At 40.0% G+C, this 17,177-nt stretch overlaps 1 protein-coding gene across 4 annotated transcripts in view; it reads left to right on the forward strand.

Annotated features, from left to right (window-relative positions):
* The window catches only part of TAF15 (TATA-box binding protein associated factor 15), a 31,486-nt gene that overhangs the window by 4,071 nt on the left and 10,238 nt on the right, over positions 1-17,177 (forward strand). For 3 of the 4 annotated variants that reach the window (XM_073315076.2, XM_073315077.2, XM_073315078.2), the window contains exons 2-7: positions 1,050-1,089; positions 2,608-2,659; positions 2,876-2,966; positions 3,047-3,167; positions 5,406-5,620; positions 7,523-7,637. In XM_073315076.2, coding sequence (XP_073171177.1) covers positions 1,050-1,089; positions 2,608-2,659; positions 2,876-2,966; positions 3,047-3,167; positions 5,406-5,620; positions 7,523-7,637 — 634 coding nt within the window. The remainder of the gene's footprint in view (positions 1-1,049; positions 1,090-2,607; positions 2,660-2,875; positions 2,967-3,046; positions 3,168-5,405; positions 5,621-7,522; positions 7,638-17,177) is intronic. The other variant, XM_073315079.2, reaches the window with a different exon arrangement.

Here is a 17,177-nt window from a genome sequence, read left to right on the forward strand (position 1 = left end):
GACCTTTGTTCGGACAACTTGCATCCTTTGTAAATGAACAACCAAAACTGGGGTTTCTGTCTGGCTTGTGCTGGTGATTATAATTTTTCTGCCACTGCCAAAAGGCAGGGAAATGTCACGGGGGAAGGTGCGGGGGTCTTTCTTTCCACTAATGCTCCCCCAAATTCCACGTTACCCTCTGCTCCTTTGCCAAGAAAAGCTCTCTAACCTAACCCATTGTCTTAAAATGGACATCAGATAAAACTGACAGATTTGGCTTTGTCTGTTTACTTTATTTTAAGATGTTTATGATGTATTCTTAATTGATAATGGTATTTCGTTCTCTAGCCATCAGAGGGTGCCTGTTCATTAGTCATGTGATCCTTGAGACTTAAAGTGGTGTCAAAGTAAATCTATATTTCAAAACGCAAGATGAAAGTAGTTACAAGTGCTGCACTTGCCTGAGTCCCACTATTAGTTCTGCTGTTTTACAAACAGAGATTAAAAAATGATTTTCTCTCACCTGTTTTCTCTTGGAGACCAAAGGGGAAACAGGCTGACTATAAAACAAAAATACTAAACTGATAAATACTGTCCAATGCACAAAATAACCCGAGAAAATATTTTTTTTCTCTGTTTCATTTACAATAATTTTAGGAGCTACTTCTGAAAGTAATAGATAAAAGATTTTCAAAGAAATGTCTTTGTTTTTAAACTTGATGTCCTTTAATGACTTCAGTTTGACACATTACTGTTTTGGTGACTGTCCATTTTGACTACTCTAAAAACTGTGTAATAAACATATCATGCATTCATAGGTTGACTTTTTTTATGTAAAACTCATTTCTTTGAATTCATTGAAAATCTGTAAATGACTTAGAAGAAATTCTGGATTAACCGTTAACTTCTGCCTTTGGTTCTTACCATCTTAACTCTATTTACAAGACTTTTTCTTGTCAGTCTTTACCTAGGTGCTCTAGAATTGAGGTCTCATTTGGGTGAATCAGAAGCGCTCCGTGCTTCTTACTAAAATACCTTTTTTTTTTTTTCTTGTTTTTTTTTTAAAATAGATTCTGGAAGTTACAGTCAATCTGGGGGCCAGCAGCAGAGGTATGTATGACATAACATATGAAGTACTTTTGAAAGTGTGTGTGGATGATGCCATAAATATACACAAGTATTTTTTTCTTTTTGTTACTTTCTTAAGGTGTTTGTGGGGTAGTCAGAGATATGGTAAGTAGTAAGACTTTGAGCAAAATAGGTAGTCAGAAGTGTCAAGTAAAGTAAATGTTCTTCCCAAAACTAGTTGAAAGAAGTTAAAACCTACCTTTGTGCTCCCTGAAATTGATAAATTCATAGCTAAGAATGTTTAAAAGCTGATTCATAAAATAGCCACAGGTGTTTTCCATGTGACAATCTATCCCATGCATTTTAAATATACAGGGCTGCTTCACAATCTCTTGTATGTGTTTTGTTATTGGACAAGTGGCTCTTAAGCTCTTTTGTTCCCAGAATGCCTCTTCTAACCAATTGTAGGGATTTGTCTCTCTGCTGCACATAGAATGTAAATACAGTAGCTGGTTTGTGTGTTATAACTCTAAAACCCCAGTTCTACAATTGGATCTACACAGGCAGACCTTTATGCCCATACATAGTTCCAGTGAATTTGCTGGGGCTCTCCCCATGGAGATCAAATAGCAGGATATAGGTGTAAATCTGGTTTTCACCATGAGAAACTGATGTTTAAAAGTGTTGTATTGAAATAGGAAAAATGGACTACAACTGGGTTTATGCACATTTGCAGAAATTACATTAATTCTGGAATCTAGGCAGTATTACAATAATCTGAATTGTGAGAAAGATATTATCGATAATAGTATTCCTTCACAAAAGTATTCAAATCCTGGATACACCTGACTGTTTTAGTGAAAGTGTCTACAGTACGTGTGTGTACATTAACACATGGTTAAATAGGTCATAGCAATGTATGTTATACACAGCTGAACAGTACCTTATTTTAGTGCATAACTTGTCTGTGAAGTTCATGATGGATTCAGTAAAATGGGACAATATCAAGTAAATATAGTCTGAAGCTGGTGCAGTTTTTCATGAGGATGAACTACAATATTGTTAGACTCCTCAGCAAATTATCAGAGGAATAGTAATTGATTAAAAGGCAACTGACTTAAAATCTGTTAGTATGCTTTTTGTGTTTTTGTATTTGACCTTTTTAAGTGTTCTTTAATTTTGAATAATTTGGGTTCATATAAGATTCATTTTCATTATAGGATATTCTGGAAAATTACAATAAGGCTCAGCTCCTATATCCTAAAATCTATACTTGAAACAGAATCTGAGTTTAAATTCTCCAGCTTTTGTCTACCAAATCTTTCATCTTAGTCATCCATTATTTTATCTCTGCATTTCTAATCTGCTTATCACTGTAGGCACATAGGTTAAATACATAAAAAGACAAATATTTAAATTAGAAATATTCCCAAATCACAGTAAGTACAAGAAACTTGCAGTTTACATAGCATAGTTTACTATATACTTTTCCTTATACTGTGTATTTTATTTTATCTAATACTTGATACAAGTTTACATAAAAAATTATATATTTTACAGCTATTCATCATATGGCAGTCAAGGCAATCAAAATTATGGACAGGCACCACAGGTAGGTTGAAATACAATTTGTGCTTCTTAATTTTTTTTTTTTTTTCCCCGAGTAAGAGATGATTGTTTTGTTGACTTGTCTGCATTAAGAAATAGCCCAATTTCAGTCATCAGTGGAATAGAGCTGCACTGATGCAGGCCCCCGGTCTAGACAAGGAAAGACATTATTTCCTCTAGTGGATCTGACCTCTGCTTGAAATCTTTCTCTAAATTACAGGGTTATTCTGGCTATGGGCAGAGTGGGGAGAGTTCCTCTTATGGACAGAACTATGGAAGTTATCAAGGAAACTATGGACAAAGTCAAACAGGTTGGCTAGCTTGCTGAATTTCCTGTCTAGTAAATATTCATGGTTTGATTACATAAAAAATTCTCCTGTTCAATTTTCAGGTTATGGACAAGCTTCACAACAAGGATATGGCAGAGGATCTGGTTATGAAAATAAGAATCAGAGCTCATATGGCCAACAGTCTTATGGCAATCAGGAGCAACAAAAAGAATCATCTGGAGGGTAAGGAAATAAAGTTAACCATGTAAGTTTCAAGCACTGTCTGCCATAGATACCTTGTTAAGTAGCTATATTTGGAAACTTATTAGAGCAATCTTTAAGAACATCCTCCAACTCCCAGCTCTGGAAGCTTTTAAATGGAAATGTAATTTTCTGATAAATGGGTTAAACAGTCATACTAGCAATTGTCTGGTCTTCTAACGATTCTCTGTCCTGATATTTGTGGCTTCCTTATTGCTTATATTGTTGACACCATGGATAGTGTTTAATTTAAACTAAAGATTATTTACCAATACAATATGATCTAAATACTCTACATAGAACATCAATAGACATTTGAGGTATTTGACTTTCTTAAAGGCTGCCTACTTTCACTGTAAAATACTTTGCACGACTCCTCTGGAGAGGAGCTGGAAGGTGTCACTAATCTTATAGTCACAGATACAAATGCTTGATTATACAGAATTGTATGTAAACCAATTCAGTGCCAGGACACTGTAGGACAATCTAGATATTTGACAACTGAAGACTTTAAATACCAATTGCCTGCTGTTTTTCCCTGTTCAGGCGGCTTGATTTAGGAATAAGGGAGGGAAAGCAGACTGCAGTAGGGGTCTGATGTTTGTCTCAACAGCAGGAAGCTTTAGCAATCATGAAGTGGATAAAGACCATCTTTTTGTTGTGGTTTAACTACTGTTTATTTAGGAAGTTTTAACAGGTTTACAAATCTTTCACATGTAAATATCAGAAACAAAACCATTAAAGCTGACCTTTTTGTTTAAGGAGACACTATACAAATAATATACTCCTTAGAGCTCTCTGGTTACCAGGGTGTTGCCATATTACAGTGAGCATCATAACACCATTCAAGCCTGCTTGAACATGTTGTTTCTAGTGATTATTTTTTTATTAAAGTGATTGTTTAAATGTGTAATCAGGCATGCCTGTCAAATATAAATTTTCCAAAAAAACTGGACAAATGTGCTGTTTTCTGTACTGAATAGTCCCAGTCTTTAAACTTCTCTGGTTCATGATGTGGGTTAAGAGCTGGATTATTTGTAATTGGTGTAGTTGGCAAGGGAAAAGAACTTCTCTCTAGTTCTATTCCAGACTCATAGAGGAGCCTTTGCTAAAGGATGTGTGTACATTTCTGGAGGGTGTGAATTTTTTATTAATCCATGGTAGCCTAGCAGTATTTACACTGCCACAATTTTTTTTCTTCAGTAAAGACCCACTGTTGGCTGGGTTAGAGCACCTCTAATCTGCTACTGCTTTGAGCTGGCTGCTTAATGGATCTGTCCACGGTATCTGCACTCACTCTTGGTCTTTTCTTATTCCGTATAAATGCTAACATCCTCCATGGTATTTCTGCTACAGTTTTATCTGGAATGACTACAAGAAGATTTTGAAAGAAGAAAGAGATCCCTTTGCAAAATACTCATTTTGACTGTGGCTCTTCTCCCCAACTAAGAAATTGCATACTGCCCCCAGTACTCCAGATCTTTTCATTTGCTGAAATAGTGGTTTGACATTTAAGTGTCGAGTTCTTCTAGGGTGTTTGAGATTTGAATCCCCAGGTATCTTATAAAATTGGTTGCCCATTTGTACCCAGATGTTTTCTGGAAGAATGACTTTTCAGAGTTTGGGAAATTTATAGCTAGAACTTCATATTTGATATAATTTACTTTGTCTTTCTTTGGGAAAGCATCTGGATTCAATCTTCTTATCCCGAATAGCACGGAGGACCAAATTCATCCTCTGTGTAACTCTTTTGATTTTGATGGAGTTACTCTGAGGCTGATTGTGGTCCAGGATCTTGGTGGAAGTAGGTGTAAACCAGGCAGAACAGTCCTTGCATTCGCTGTCTGGATTTTCACTATGATTGCTAAAGTCATCAATAGAAAACAATAAAACAAAACCCATGTTTCCTATGGTGTTAATAGCATTTTCTGTTGGTTTGTTTCTGCTGTTAAACAGATGATGTGATGATAATACATGCGTTTCTGCTCCCCTGCATCTGAAGCCACACCTAGCGAAGTCAAACAGTGTGGTATTTCTGTATAAATAAAGGTGGTGGTTTGTGGGTTTGTATTTTGTTTTTGAGTCCTGAAGGAAATCAAGACTAGGAAGTCTGATCAGAATCATCATGCATTTTTAGCCATTATTCTGCTCTCTCTATACTGGGAATATAAACTCTCTTTACTGTCTAATAATTAAATTATTATTCCTCTTTATTTTCAGTGGAAGAGCCTCTTCATATGAACCCAAGTCAAGCTATGACCAGCAGTCGAGCTATGGTCAGCAGCAAGGATCGTATGACCAACAGTCAGACTATGGCCAGCAGCAGGGCTCATGTGACCAGCAGTCAAGCTATGATCAGCAACAAGGTTCATATGGTCAGCATCAGAAATCCTATCAATCACAGCAAAAGGAAAGCTACAGTCACAACATGCAAGGTAGAGCATGCAGAATGAGTATAGTAATCTTTAGCCAAGTTAAATTGAAGAACTTCGTTCTGTTTTGTGATATGAAATGTTTTGGGTTTCTGCATACAGATTATTATTTGGGGGAGATGGAAAGCAGTGAAAGTCTTTTTCTCCAATTTGGTGAGTGTTTCTTGTAGAATGATGGAGATGGAGAACTCTTACTACCTACTCATGACTTGGTGGGGTCAAAAATTGTGTCCGCATCTATGCATGAGTTTTCTGATCCCTGAAACTTTTTTCACCTTTTTCTTCCTTATGTGTGGGAAGAAAGGTTTTCACTTTAGATTTGAGGGTGGGTGCCCTGATCAACACTAATGTTATAAGAATCTTCATCCCAAGCCTGCAGCTGCCTTAGTTAAATTAAACAATATCAGGTGATTGGCATGCCCTTTTTCAGCCCCCTTGATGTTTCTTTCCTTTGGAGTGTTTATATTTTTAAGAGGAGGGAGGGAAGTGAATGCCTATAAAGGAAAAAGAAAAGGAGTACTTGTGGCACCTTAGAGACTAACCAGTTTATTTGAGCATGAGCTCACGAAAGCTCATGCTCAAATAAATTGGTTAGTCTCTAAGGTGCCACAAGTACTCCTTTTCTTTTTGCGAATACAGACTAACACAGCTGTTACTCTGAAACCTGCCTATAAAGGGTGAGTCCCACCAGAAAGGCTTTCCATCCTTTCCAATGTCTAGGAGCACAGTTGCCTTTTGAGGGGGAAAAAATGAAGATATTTAGAGAGAGTGCAGATTTGCTGCCCTGTGTCACTTCTTTGTTAAGACTGGCTGGATGTGGAGGTCTGGCTGTGTGCATGGAAGATCAAAGCTCTGTACAGGAAGTTGACAGGCAGATGAAATGACTTTCCCTGCATGTAAAGAATGTTTGTTGTCCCTCCTCTCCTTAAAGTATGTTTGAAAAGAAGAGAGGGGCTCTGAAAGGGAGCTGCGTCCTATGGGCAGAATCTATGAGAAGGAAGCTGTTCCTGTTCAAGTTCTGCCACTTTGTCAAAGCTGCTAAGGAAAAGGAACCTGTAGTTTCCTGAGGCTTTTGCTCCCTCTGTTTACTGTCTCCCATCAGCTTGCAGCAGCTTAGTTACATCCTTCTGCCCTGGTGGCTGTCACTGCAGGTTCTCTTCTTTACTACACTCTTTTCCAGATTAGATACAAGTGGGGAGTGAAGCAAGATGGTGAGTCTGAAGCAGCATGGGGGGAGGAGGAGAATAAGAGACTTTGCAGCTGCAGGTGGAGTAAAGGCAGAAAAAGTGAGAGACTTGATAGGGGGAGAAAGGCTTTCTCTCTCCTTCAGTGGTATTGTGGAAGCTGCAGGGCCAGAGCTGACTATCGCTGGTTCCATATTCCAGGGCTTTGTGGTCTTATTTGCCTGCCTGTATTGGAGGGTTACTGGGAAGTGGAGGGAAGAAATATCTCCATATGCACAGGCACTAGGCACCTTGGAATCTGTCTTTACCTCCCTGGACAGTGGTCTGATCTGCTTTACTTATCTATCACAGCACCAATGTCTCAGCTTCTGTCTTGACAAACAAGTGATGTGAAGATTAAAACGTAGCCTTTAACCGAACTATTTACATGTCTGTCTTTTTCAGGGTAGGAGAAACTCAGCTGGGATTTTAGGCGCTATGGATTTATTTTCTGCAAAATGTGATGTACCAGAATATGGTGGCATCCACATTCTAAGGAATATCACGTCCCATAGTAATCTAGGGAGATAAATCAGAACTTGATTTAGGCCTTGTGATTGTGTGGAACAGATGCAAGAAAAGAGCTTAAAACACGAAAGTCTTATTTTTTAATTGGAAAATTTAAGCAATGGGTTTAGTATAAACTTGCCATTCAATTTACACATACTTTGTGGTTCTCTAGATGGTCGACGTGAAAAGAGTAGGTATGGAGAAGATAATAGAGGATACGGCGGTTCACAGGGAGGAGGTAGAGGGGGATATGAAATGGATGGAAGAGGTCATATGTCTGGATTAACGTAAGTGATCTAATCCCAATACCTGCTAATGTATTTGTAATATCTTGCTATTTAGTTGCTTTGGTTTCAGTGTTTAAGATAACACAATTCAGATCTTTGAGCACAGAAAACAGAAGGTTGTTGCTTCCTAAAATTACGCTGATCAGCCTGCACTGAAATACTAAAGATTTAGCCCAGGGAACATTACTTATATTGGAATAGGACAAGACTTAAAGTGATGATCATAAAGACACTTGGCTACATTTTATATCTAATGGCTGTGATATAAGGCTTCTCAAAGAGACCACTCTTTGACATCAAGTATTTTACATGCTATAAACCAAGATTCTTTCTAGATGCCTTTAAAAAAAAAAAAAGAGAGAGAGGCTCAAAAATAGAATTTAGAGCCAAGGTTCTAATGGCAGATAACCCTCAGGCAGGAAAGCATTTTCCGTATATGGTGACTTATTACAGTAATATCACCAAGTCTTAGAGTGCTTTATATCAATAGATTTCAGTGTGCTTTACAAAGAAGGCCAGTATTATTACAGATGATATGCAAGGTTTGGCTAATGTCTTTAATAAAGCAGAAAGACTCAGATTACTCGATCTTGACTACTTTTTCCCCCCAGTATTTCCTCTGAAGTAGTGACTGAATAAACAAACATGAACCTGAAGGAGTTCAACAGCTTAGCTACGTTTTTCTGTCACTGTTTTAGCTATCAAACTAAAACGATGATGGCCTTCTAATTCAGTTTATTTGCCTTTACTAGATGTCAGGTTTTTATACTTACTGTAAATGTTTCTACAGCTGATTTAGGCCTTGATCCTACAAAGACAGACTTATATTAACTGTATATATGTATAGCGTTCATGCACATGCATGAATTTGCAGGATTGGGGGCCTTTGTTTTAAAATCCATGTAAACTGCCCAAACTACATATAAAGTTAGCAAAGATGCAAAGAAGCTGTTAATTTATACCTGCTACCTACAGTTCTGAGTTGCAGTTCTACGGATGTAAAGCAAGACAGTGTCAAATAGAAATTAAAGCTGCCAGCAACCCATGAACTGTTGTTTATTAACACCACCATTCCACTGCCACATGGGGCTGCTTTGAGTTAGTGCTAGATCTGCTGAGGTGGAATGAGAAGTAGATATCCTATTGTTTGTGGGGAGCCGTCGAGGTTTAAGTAAAATAACCATGTCTCATAGTGACAGGTTTCAGAGTAGCAGCCGTGTTAGCCTGTATTCGCAAAAAGAAAAGGAGGATTTGTGGCACCTTAGAGACTAACCAATTTATTTGAGCATAAGCTTTCGTGAGCTACAGCTCACTCCGATGAAGTGAGGTGCCACAAGTACTCCTTTGCATGTCTCATAATGTTGTAGGACTGCCTTTCACATGCGAATTTAGTATTTCTCTGAATGGATATTTTGTAGAATGCTTTCCATAGATTCTCTTGTAATATTAGACTGTTAGTGCTCACTTTTATATTATGAAAATGATTCAGTGTTTCTCACAGTTGAAATAAAAATGAGATCATGTCATTTAACTTGGTTATAACATGGTTTACTCTGATCCCATCCATATAGGAATGTCCAAATCATGTTCTAACTAGGTTGGTCCTACATTATTCTTCTTTGTAACCAGTTCGATAACGTATATGGATCTTGAATATTTTGACTTGGTATATGGTATCAAAGTTACTAGAAACTCATTTTAGATGGATCTTAGAAGTGAGTGAACTCTGTGCTCCTTCATAATTGGCAGCTTTTGTATCGTGTAAGCTTCACAGGCAGCAAACCCTCTTCAGATGTTCAATTTCAGTTAGAATTGAGGTTTTTAAGAATATTGTAGCTGCTTCATTGTGGGTAAGGGTCTTTATAACTCCCGTGATAAAACCAGATTTTTTTGTCTTTGTCGTTGAGCCTCTTTTAGTGAAGAAATTTTAAAGTAAGCATCAAAAGACATACAACTGGTGGACAATGTCCATTCAGAACAAACTTGGTGTGTTTTTTGCAAGGTGGTGAAACAGAAGCCAGGAAAATAAATTTAAATAAATCACTCCCGCATTACTGCTGTTTCAACAGATGTGTAAATAATCATGTTGGCATGTAAATATAGTTGATCCCATTGCTTGACATCCACTTCCAGGAAAGGAAAAGAGTGTGGATGGGGGTTGAAAAATGTGAAGGAATGTATTAGTGGGAGGGGAATGGAGCCATTTTTAATGATTCTGTTTTCCTCTGTTCAGCACAGCACAGCGATGGTGTTTAAGCTTAATGACTCAAACTAAAATATGTCCTAGAATTTTTCAGCCTAGATACAGTTGTCTTCTATTTTGATTAAGGTTTCTACTCCTAAAAAGTCAATTTTTACTCCACATTCAAACGCTTCTTGACCAAGTTCTAACAAAAGCTTGAGTTGTTTGCAATCACAAAATTAATGTGGTGGAAGGAGAACAACTTTAATAAGGAAACAGATCCCTGCTTTTAGTCCTGAGAACAATATTTGCCGCCCCCCTCCCCCCCAAATCAGCCCAAACCTAAAAGCAACTTGTGCACATATGCTGAGGCTACTTCTGATGGTTATTTGTTACACAGTGTTTGACTGCGATAGTGTTTTTCACGGTAACACTTAAATGTGATATTTCCGGTAATATCAGGAAGTATTTAACTCTAAAGGCTTGTCTAAACACAGTTTTTGTACTGATATAACTATATAGGTTTAAACATTTGCAGTTAGTGGTCTAAAAAAAAGTTAGACCAGCCCTTAGGTTGCACTAAACATTTCCAGCTTAAAAATTTAAATATGTTTCTTTAAAGATGCTGTAACGTTTGTCTGAAGTGCCTTCTTTGCACTTTTCCTGGATGTTGCATGAAAGCATTAGCTAATCTGAGACTACAATGGATGAATGTCCTTTGCATGTTAGCTGTTCATAAAGATGTTCTAGCTTCCCTGATGGTAACAGTGACAGGCGGGTGGTCCAGCCACGGGTGTTCTTACCACTTAGTCCAGGTCCGAATTTTTCGGTCAGGGTATAGTCAAGGTCCAGACTTCAGAGAAAATAATAAAAAAGTAATAATGATAAATAAAAAGATTTTGGGGTCTGTTCAAAGGGGTCTTGCGGTCCAGCTTTGGCCCATGGTCCACTCGTTGACTACCCCTGACTTAGTCTAACCCTACTGTGAGCCATGATGAGCAACAGAGTCGTTAAAATGCCAGCAACAGTTAGTGCCTTTGCTGGCACTGTCCTGACGTTCTTTGCTAGCATTTTTTTTAACAAGGGAGGATTGCTAGGTGTGGAGTCATCTGTATTTGTGTGATTCCAGGCTTTTGTATGGGACAAAACCAAATTATTTATTGTTTCCATAAGCATTTTGGACAAAAGTAGCTGAAAATATAGATGCTTCTTAAAATGTGTAATATTGTCCTGACACTTAATGAATGAATTAATTGCTTTCAAGATAATGTGCAGGGATTCCCAAAAATGTACCTTACTTAATGCCTACAGCATTCAGTTCACTTCCTGTGCATGTGCAGAGCCCAGCAGCTTTGGGGGAAAGTGCTTTATATGAAAATTGCTGCTCAAATCCAGTAACCCATATTCAAATTCAGTAGTTAACTTCTGCCCCAAATGCTTGCATCGTGGTAAGTAACCAGTGGTCTGATAATTGCTTTTTTTATTTTTAAAAATGGTTTTGAGCTGGATCTCTTGGAACTCTAGATGCAAAATAACAATCCATCCAAACTTCCATTTTTGTTGTTTTTTAAAATAGACTGCTGAGATCCTTTGTGCCAGACTTTAGCTAAGAACAAACGTTAAATCTATACTATAAAACCATTAAAAAAAAAAAAAAGTTGACAACTGAAACCAAACAAAACCCTCACCTGTCGCTTGAGATGCACTGATTTGAGGGAGAGGTCACGCTGGCACTTGCGTAGTGACTGTTCTATATGCCCTTTCCCCTCCCCTCCACCCATTCTGTACTCTTATGGTTAGAACACAGCACTAGGACTGAGGAGTCCTGAGTTCTGTTTTCGGCTCTGCCTCCAGCTTGTTTTTCTTCTTTGAGCAAATCACTTTTCCTCTCTCTGGAAAATAGAGAATGTGTGTCTCAGGTTGTTGTGGTACTTAATCCTCTTCTGCAAAATGTCTCGAGCCCATTAGATGAAAGGTGCTATGAAAGTGTGTGTGGGGGGGGGGGTGTACCTAAAATCCAGAAAAAGTCACTCAATTAGTGCAGTGTCAGTGGAGCGACCATAATTGTTCTGTCCCCTTGTATCAGAATCTGTGGACTCAGTGGGTAAAGTTCTGCCTTCAGATTACACTGAAAATTGGGCTACACCCATGCAGCTTCTTGTGCAACGTAAAACAGAATTTGTTCCACTCAGTCATTGAGTTATCACACTGCTAAACATAGGATTTTCTTGGTTGTGTGTGATTAAATCTAAACCTGATTTTAACTTTATTATATTACAAGTGAAAAGTATGCATTGCTGCTTATTTGTTATATTTAGTTCCTTTGTGTGGGGACTCAGCCTAATCTAATACCAAGAAATTGTCATACAGCTAAAGTGGCTTGTATTATCATGCCATCTGTGTTTAGAATTGATATTACGTTATTAGGTTTCTGTACGTTCATGTTCAGGCTTTACAAAGTTTGGAAGAAAATAAACAGGGACACAGGTTTATGGAGTTCAGTGAATAAATAACTGTTTGTATGGAACTTCATAAGATAACAATAGTGATTTCTCATTTCTTTGTATCCCCATTACACTTCCAAGTAGGTCACTTCCTGCAGCTGTGTTTCTTTATACTAGCATAAATTTAATACTTTGATAAAAGTAAAATCCATAGTTAGCAGAATCTGTGTCTTTAGTACTGTGCTAAATAGTCAGTTCTCATTTCAGTTATATTTGGAAAGCTATGTCCTTGCATGTAACTCCCATTGTGCTCAATGAGAAGTCTAGGTGCATATTGGAGGGAAGAATTTGGCCTTTGGCTTTTAATGCTACTTGTTCCAATATCTGCAGCTTTTTTCTATTTGAAAGGAACATTTATGGCTTGAAGCCCTCTAAAGACAATACAAGTATGCATCATTGATAAAAAGGGAGTAGTAAAGCTATTTGAAGAATTTTAGCTGAAAGATGCTGCTTGCTTCAACCATGATCTTGGGAACACTGGTGATACCTGTACTCCTAAGATTCTAGCAGCTGTTATTCCTGATGTGACAGGTTTGGTCACAGAGACCCCCTTGGGACTCTCACCTGATGTGCTGAAATTACCTCTGAGCCCGGTTTCCCTGCCAGCCTGGGACTTCCAGAACCCTGCCTTGTTGAGCCAGACACACTAGCCTGCTGCAACACAGACCCAGGGTCTGGACCACGCCCCCAAAGCTGCAGACTTAACTGAAAACATCTCCAGCACCCAGACATCCAGTTCCCAATGGGATCCAAACCCCAAATAAATCTGTTTTACTCTGTATAAAGCTTATATAGGGTAAATTCATAAATTGTTCACCCTCTGTCACTGATAGAGATGCACAGCTGTTTGCTCCCCCAGCATTAATCACTTACTTTGGGTTTATTAATAAACAAAAGTGATATTAAGTATAAAAAATAGGATTTAAATGGTTTCAAGTAATAACAGACCAAAGTAAGTCACGAAGAGAAAATAAAACAAAACACACAAGTCTAAGCCTAATACATTAACTGATTACAGGTAATATCTCTCCCTCAAAGATGTTCCATATAAGCTTCTTTCACAGACTATACTCCTTCCTAGTTTGGGCCCAATCCTTTCACCTGGTACAGTCGTTAGTTCCAGCAGACATTTCAGGTGGTAAGTAGGGGTTTTCTCATGACTGGCAGCCCACTTTGGCAGCCTGCTCCACCCCCTTTTATAGCTCTGTCACAAGGCGGGAATCTTTTCTCTCTGGGTCTCCACCCCTCTCAGGGCCAGATTAACATTTTGTGGGCCTGGTGCCAAACATATTTGTGGGCCCCGCTTAGGGTCAATGGAGCATGCGTGGGGCCAGGTCCCCAGAGCGAGGGACCAGCAAGAGGCAATGGGGCATGGCATGTCAGGGCTGCCCCACTCCGCCCAGCCCAGTGCGAGGGCACTATTTACAAACAGGCAGTTGCCAGATGCACAGTGGCCCACCCGGCCCTGTGCTGCCAGCATGCCCCCTTCCCCTCAGGGGTGGGCCCATGCCATGCCACGCAGCCCCGCTGCTGAACACCAGAATACCTTCCCCTCCACCCCCCGGATTCCCTATGGCCAGAGTATCCCCACCGCCCCAGACCTGGGGGCTCAGGGCACAGTGCAAGCAGAGCAGGCCAGGGCCCCTTCTGAGTATGAGCCCGGCTCCATGACGCTACTGCCCCTCCTTGTAAATGGAAAAGTACCAGATTTAAGATGGATTTCATTATCAGGTGACATGGTCACATGTCACTGTAAGACCCCTAGTCTCTATTCTTCCTTGGTTGGCCCACACGTACACAGGAAGGTTTGCAGATAAATAAACCATTTACAACCAATTGTCCTTAGTCAATGGGAGCCATCAAGGTTCTAAACCACCATTAATGGCCCACACTTTGCATAATGACAATAGGACCTCAGAGTTATACTTCATATTTCTAGCTTCAGATAGAAGAATGATACATGCATACAAATCGGAGGAATATATTTAGTAGTTTATAACCTTCATTATGATACCTTACAAGAGACCTTTTGCATAAAGCATATTCCGTTAAATCATATTCACACTCATAAGCATATTTCAATAAAACGTATGGAGTGCAATGTCACGCCAGTCTATGCCAATAGGTTTGAAAATAAATGAAGATGAGTGGATACCAGCTTACAAGAAAAATCTAGTGACAGCATTTTTGTGGCATTAGGGTTAATTTTTGTGAATGGTGATTAGGATTCACTTTGGCTGCCTAGAATTCAATTTTTTGCATTGGTGATATGGCTGAATTTTTTGCTAGTTTTCTGACTGATTAAAGGATGTTTTAAAAACCGGAACTCAAGCCGATTATCTGTCATATTCAGTCTATATATAAAGCTTCTAAAAGGCAGTATACAGTGTGATACTAGTTATGTTACACACATCCCAGGACAGGGGTGTGTATTCTGTTGCATCCATGTATTGCCAAACAGTCCAGTTGCTGAGACTGTTTTCTTAACTAGGTCTTCATGGTAAACGTGAGGCTGCACAGCATCAGCTGTTTAGAGCAAACAGGTCTATGTGACTTTTCCCTCACTTAGTGCAGAATTTTGGATCGATATCCATGCGCCTCTTCTCTTTCTTAAGAAACCTAAACTCATGTTGGGAAGGTGAGAAATAAGATGTTTAAGTCCCTGGGTCCCCAGCAGCTATTTGCAACGATCTCAGGGGAAAATGTAATACTAAAGTACATGTGAAAGAGGAAAATCTGTCACTTACATTCATCCAAGAGGTCTGCCATCTAACTAATACAGATACATTAGTTCAGTTGGTCACATGAGACATAGCGGAGAATAACCAACACTGAAGCACATTAGGACAACAATACACTTCTACAGAATACACCTCTACCCCAATATAACGCGGTCCTCAGGAGACCAAAAAATCTTACCACGTTATAGGTGAGACCGTGTTATATCGAACTTGCTTGTCCCGTCCCCCCCCCGGTTCCTTGTTCCCTGACTGCCCCCTCCAGAGACCCCTGTCCCTAATCACCCAAAGGACCACACACCCCCGCCCCCTGACAGGCACTTACTGGCAGTGGTGGGAAGCGGAGCAATGTGGCCCCTGGCCACTCCACTCCGCCACCTCCCAGCCACGGTGCTCCGCTTCCCGCCGCCGGTGAGTGGGGGGAGGTTGGGGAAAGGACGCCCTCCGCACTCACCAGAGGCGGGAAGCGGAGTGACGCGGCCACAGTCCGCTCCACTTTCTTTGCCCCGGCCCCAGCTGTGTCGCGGGAGGGCGGGGGGTTGGGGAAAGGTCTCGCACTCACCTGCGGCAGGAAGCAGAGCGCTGTGGCTGGGAGCTGGCGGAGTGGAGCGGGCTGGGGCCGGGCTGCTCCGCTTCTGCCGGTGAGTGTCGGGGGGGATCCCTTCCCCCAAAACCTCTCCCCCAAGTGACATGGCTGGGGCAAGGGAAGCTGAGCGGGCTGCTCCCAGCCCCCCAAAATCCCCTGGGCTACTCTGGGACTGCGGGGCCCAAAAGGGCCCCCCCCCACAGCTTCTGACTCCCAGACCCTGCAGGGGGGAGCCCCTGACCGCCCCTGAGACCCTCTGCCCCTTATCCAACCGCTCGGCCCCGGCTCGGCACCCTTAATACGCTGCTCAGAGCAGTGTGTCGGAGCTTTACCGCGTTGTATGCGATGCCATGTTCTATCGGGTCACGTTATATTGGGGTAGAGGTGTATAGTAAAAATATAAACAGTCTATAAGTTGCAAAAAGTGATCTCTGTTGGGTAGTAATGCTTTCGGCCTGTGGCTTCAGGCATTACATATCCAGCTCAGTCACCTTCTTGAATCCTGGGGCATACATTTTTTACTCACAGTGTTCATTTTCCATAACATCCTGATTGTTTACTGTAAATAAGTGTCTTATTTCTCTATCTACATCTTTCATGTTGTATATTTACAAACCAGAAAAAATGCACGTTCTGAATCGTGCAGTCCTGGTGAATTGGGGAAGGAATCCAGAGTTTGAAATCTTGAAGACAAAATTTGCGTGACTGATTCATTCACTATAAATCAGTGTACCTAGTTCTGAGCTAATATGCCAATGGGGTAAAGTTTTTAACTGACATTTAATAAGAAGGGTACAAGGAAACCTGTTGGTCGGTTCTTAGGGGATTGAAGTGAATTGTGGGTGGCAGAAGTGTGTTTGCAATAGAATTTTTGTGATCACCATTCTTGTTTTATCATCAGTCTTTAAAATTATCCATCCTTTAGCAGAGGCTACTGTAAATAGTGTTTGGAACCCATACATTTTTATCTTTCATGCAGCTGAATATAATTGCATATGAATGTCTGCCATTTAGTGTTTCAAATAACTTTGTGTATATATAACATTTGAAAGTCAACAGCAAGTTCATGAAAATAGATCCTAGCTGAAGGTAATATTCCATGAATGTAAATATAACAGCAGTTGCTGCAAGGTTTTGTCATGATATAACAGCTGTTTTCCTTGTATGGTAATAAGTCTTTAAAGCTAGCTTACATAATGATTAATGAAATCCTGGCCCTTGTTTTAGACAGACTTACCGTCACCTCACAGAAAACTTTTGACTTTTTAAAATTGTAAATTACATCTTGCATTCATGACTTCACATTTGTTGTAACAGAAAATGTATATACAGTATCCTAAAGAAATGAATCCCATATTGATGCTTCATAGCCTTGTGACGGGTTGGATCACAAACCCCCTGGGGGCTGCCAACTGATGTGCCAAGACTACTTCTGCCCCTGCTTTCCCTGCCAGCTTGGGACTCCAACACCCTGTCTTGTTGAGCCAGACACGCCAGTCTGCTCCAACACAGACCCAGGTTCTGAACCAT

The sequence above is a fragment of the Lepidochelys kempii genome, chromosome 17, assembly GCF_965140285.1.
Source record: "Lepidochelys kempii isolate rLepKem1 chromosome 17, rLepKem1.hap1, whole genome shotgun sequence".
In the NCBI taxonomy this organism is placed as follows: domain Eukaryota; kingdom Metazoa; phylum Chordata; order Testudines; family Cheloniidae; genus Lepidochelys; species Lepidochelys kempii.